This window comes from Penaeus vannamei, chromosome 4 (assembly GCF_042767895.1).
Source record: "Penaeus vannamei isolate JL-2024 chromosome 4, ASM4276789v1, whole genome shotgun sequence".
Taxonomy (NCBI): domain Eukaryota; kingdom Metazoa; phylum Arthropoda; class Malacostraca; order Decapoda; family Penaeidae; genus Penaeus; species Penaeus vannamei.
Genome location: NC_091552.1, coordinates 45,072,169 through 45,077,168, shown reverse-complemented (window position 1 = coordinate 45,077,168; position 5,000 = coordinate 45,072,169). Strand labels below are relative to the sequence as shown.

At 32.5% G+C, this 5,000-nt stretch overlaps 1 protein-coding gene across 1 annotated transcript in view; it reads right to left on the bottom strand.

The window, feature by feature from the left end:
- Window positions 1-5,000, bottom strand: part of LOC113812244 (proprotein convertase subtilisin/kexin type 7) — a 17,272-nt gene that overhangs the window by 3,709 nt on the left and 8,563 nt on the right. Inside the window, exons 4-7 of the mRNA XM_027364100.2 lie at window positions 4,178-4,364; window positions 3,707-3,855; window positions 1,682-1,824; window positions 941-1,108 (exon numbers count right to left, since the gene is read on the bottom strand). Coding sequence (XP_027219901.2) covers window positions 941-1,108; window positions 1,682-1,824; window positions 3,707-3,855; window positions 4,178-4,364 — 647 coding nt within the window. The remainder of the gene's footprint in view (window positions 1-940; window positions 1,109-1,681; window positions 1,825-3,706; window positions 3,856-4,177; window positions 4,365-5,000) is intronic.

Below are 5,000 nucleotides of genomic sequence, written 5' to 3'. Positions count from 1 at the left end.
GACATGCTTAGTAACACCAATACCAACACTAATATCACTTCACATTGGACATACAATAACAAAGAGCACACTATCATAAGGTGTGCATGTGAGGAATTGGGTAAGAAAACAAATAAACAAACAAATAAATCAAAACATGGAAATAATTGTAATATTAAGAAAGCATGCAGGTAACTACATTAAGATAAGAAATTCTATACGTCAACTGGCCTAAACGATCCATCAATCAATTTCAGGTCCATTAAAAAATTAATCAATCAAAAAATCAAAACAGAGTGGAAAGTAGGGTGTCATCCTGTTCTGAATCAGGTTGTAATTCCTGACTGATGACAATGGTCCGATCTCATTTTCTTTTGCAAAGCACTAATTAAGATGTGTAAATTCCATCTTTAATAGTTTCAATCTTTCCTGGATGTTTTAGCTCTCTATAATTAAAATGAGATTAGTACCCATAAAAATTCTTCAATTATATACCCTACATTATGCGTAATATTTCAAAACTGAAAAAACTGTAACATGTATTCCTATTCATGGGATTACATCTATCCAATAAAAAATAATATCATACCTATCCTTCCAAAAAATGCTGGGTTTGGGAGAGCATAAACTTGTCAATTTTAGCACTTTTGGCCAGACTGAAGGCAAGCAGCAATTGCCCAACCCAATTAATTTTATAGCCTATTTTATAGACAAATACCTCTATTAATAGTTTCTAAGTAAAATCCGTCCAAATACCAATGATGTATCATGATCCGGATCTATTCAGTCACAGGAGTGTTACTCCGTTATTATTATACGATCTCTCATGGTCTACCAAAACATTCTACACCATGGGGTCAAATCGGGGATGTAGCTATTTATATAAATATGAAAACATATAAACAAGCAGAAAACAGATAAACAAACAAACACATATAAAATATACTAAGACCAGCCCTACCTTTCTGGAGGTGAGTGCAATGAGGTACTGAACATCTCTCCATGAGAGACATGGCTGCACCTCTAAGGCCAGTGCCACCACCGCTGCTGCCAAGGGGGCCGCCGCCGACGTTCCTGAGTGATGCTTGGTGCATCCTGTGGCACTGATCTCACGCCAATCCGTGGTTACCTGTAGAGCAAGTTGTAAGTTCTGTTTCACAGTTCTAGTGATGACTGTAAGATTATACTCTTAAAAATCAACTCATTAATCATTTTTCTTGAGCTGTAAAATCATTCATTTGCATTCATATTCTTCTCTCTTCAACTAATCACGTCTCAGTAAAAAAATCATGCATATTATATCCTCTTAAATTCCTGGACAATAATTTTTTCTCTCCTCAAATCACGTCATGAAAAACTGTCTACTACTATTGTGAACTATTAACAAATGCACTAACACACACAAGGATTTCTATCTTCTTGTTTCCAAAAACATTGTAACAATAAACGGTAATGAAAATAGAAGAGTACTTCTCCCTTCCTACTTTCCAAAATACATACAAATAAATTTAATATTAATAATTATAAGAAGAAATGAATAAAATGCATATTTTCATCTTCCAAACTCTCAAAGATATACAATAACAACAAAAAGTAATCATTATAAGATAGCTATATCCTATTCCTTGAAAGTATTATAAAATAATAATATAAATACAATAATAATTAATAGAAATGGGTGGACCCTCCTTTCTATACTCACAATATCATGTCCATTACTGCCAGAGCTGGGCATGACTGCCAGCATGGCAGCACATTCCTCTGCATAATATGGCATCTGCCCCCGAATGTCCACTGCTCCAATTGTTATCGTGTAGATGGAATTAGCATAGCCATCAAAGTTACCTGGTAAAGCAAAAGTTTTCTTTCATTATTCAAACAAAGCGGATGCAACAGATTTGCCTACCTTTTTAAATATATAAAATCAACAATAAATAAATATATAACCAAACAAGATATAAAGCAAAAACTTTCTTTTATCAACTCAATAGAGCTGGGATGCCAGGTCCATGCATGCAATGTCCTTTATGATTTTATCTAATTCCTTTTGTATTCACAGATTACTCCACCATGCTTAACGCCAAGGACTCCGTCATTAGTCCTGATCTCAATATATGTTTTTCTCAGATTTTGGAAAAACTTCATTAATTTTCTTTATACATAGAAGGCTCCACAAGCACTTAGTCTGCCCTATCTCACCTGTTTACCCTTTTCCTTGACACTTGAAAAAACTCATTTTATCATAATAATAATTATAATAAGTATAATAATAATAACTATAATAATGATAATTATAATAATAGTAATAATCATAATAATACTAATAATTATAATAGTAGTAATCATAATAATAGTAATAATAATAATAATAACAATAGTGATAATAATAATAATAATAATAATAATAATAATAATAATAATAATAATAATAATAATAATAATAATAATAATAATAATAATAATAATAATAATAATAATAATAATAATAATAATAATAATAATAATAATAATAATAATAATAATAATAATAATAATAATAATAATAATAATAATAATAGCAATAATAGTAATAATAATAATAATCATTATTATAATAAAAAAATAATAATAATAACAATAATAACAATAACAATAATAATAATATTAATAATAATAATAATAATAATGATAATAATAATAATAACAATAATAACAATAATAATAACAATAATAATAATAATAATAATAATAATAATAATAATAATAATAACAACAATAGCAATAATAATAATAATAATAACAATAATAATAATAATAATGATAATAATAAAAATAATAATAATAATAATAATAATAATAATAATAATAATGATAATAATAATAACAAAAACAATAATAATGATCATAATGATATTAACAACAATAACTATGATAATAATAACAAGAAAAAGAAAAAGAAGATTAACATGAAAAATTATCATTAATGATATTAATAGTATTTGACATCAAAACCTTCTTCCCCAAGAAATACAAGAAACAATGAAATGGGTGAGGTTAGTTAGGCCTACTAATTAGCTTCTTTTTGACTAAGTACTTGAGGAGCTATCTATGCATCAACAAGATTTTAAAAAAATTACTACAGTGGACAGGACATGTACCAAGCGGCGATGGGTTAAACTGGAGGCCGTCAACGCTCACATTAACCACAATATCAATGACTATTTCCCTAGAACCAATAATCATCTCAACAACCAATGTTTATCTGTCTCATTGTTTTCCTTTTACCATATATCCCATTATTTCCCCAATTAGTTCTCAAACCTTTGAATCAACAAGTAAATCCCCTCAAAGGAATTCTCCACATCAACAATCACAGTACTCTACTGACACATCCAAGCAAGATATACAATCAAATTCACTGCTGGAAGGGAGATAGCACCGAGCATGAAAACCAAAGCAGTAGCCATCAGATTTTAGGGAATTCCAGATAATATATTCTCAGAGCAGCAATTTTGAACTTATATTTCACCTTCCAATAAGATATCTTTAGAGTCTTTGTGCTCTATGATACCAAATGACATAAAAGATGCTCCAAAAGGCCACTCGAGGAAAGGCCAAGGGTACCTTGTAAAGTTATCCAATCTCTGTCAACAAAAAATTTTTTTTTTTTAATTAACCTTCTTCCCATCCATCTCTGTCCCACTTAAATTAATCAACCCTTTCAACAATCAATAACCAACATCCTTACAGTTATCTTTCTTTCTGCCACCGTTGCCTGAAGCCACAACATAGATGGCACCATAGCCTTTCCTGCCATAGGTAATGCCATGTGCCAAGGCCCGGCTAGCAAGGTGGTGTGGCCCATCCACTGTCCGCCCATCATCATCAGGACCCCAGCTTTGGATGGTAAAAGACAGGCAAAATTAAATGAGAATATGAATGCTGAAAAAAAATATGCACTTATTCATACTATATACCAGTTTACATACAAACGCACGCACATGCACACACACACACGCACATGCACGCACGCGCACACACACACACACACACACACACACACACACACACACACACACACACACACACACACACACACACACACACGTACACACACACACACACACACACACACACACACACACACACACACACACACACACACAGATACACATGTACACACACATGTAAATCCTTAAAACTGGCAAACCATCCTCACCTGCAAGAGTAAATATCATTGACATCTAAACCCTGGATGAACGCAGCTGCCTCCATGGAATCCGTCATGCGACCACCAAGTACACGAATGCCTGAGATGTTAGCACGGTAGGCAACCCCAACACCACACACGCTGTTGGCTGCAGCAGCAATCTCACCCGCACACCTTGTTCCATGCTCATTCCGCTCTGGAGGAGTAAAAGACGATGTAGTGACAGTAGTAAAAGGCTCTAAATAAAAAAACTATTATCTAAAAAAAAAAAAAAAGTTATCAATTACAGTAAAAATAAGTTGCATCTGAGCATTCAGTATCACCCATGACAAACCAAACTGCTTTAAAATCATTTCAATATATATGTATTAGTAACAATAGGGGTAGATGTAGAAGTAGTATAAGTAGTATAAGTAGTATAAGTAGTAGTAGTAATAGCTGTATTAGTAGTAGTAGTATTAAGAGAAATAGTAGACATAGTAGTAGTAGTAGAAGTAATAGTAGTAGCAGTAGTAGTAATAGTAGTAGTAGCAGAAATAGTAGTAGTAGTAGCAGTAGTAGTAGTAGTAGTAGTAGTAGTAGTAGTATTAGTAGTAGTAGTAGTAGTAGTAGTAGTAGTAGTAGTAGTAGTAGTAGTAGTAGTAGTAGTAGTAGTAGTAGTAGTAGTAGGAATAGGAATAATAATAGTAGTAGTAGAAATAGCAGCAGCAGCAGCATCTGCCGCCTTTCCCCTCGCCTTCCTCCCCTCCACAACTGCAAACCTCTCTCCCTTCCCAAAACTCTGTATCCCACAACACATCTCCATCTTTGCCCTCATCCTGTAACCTAAAGC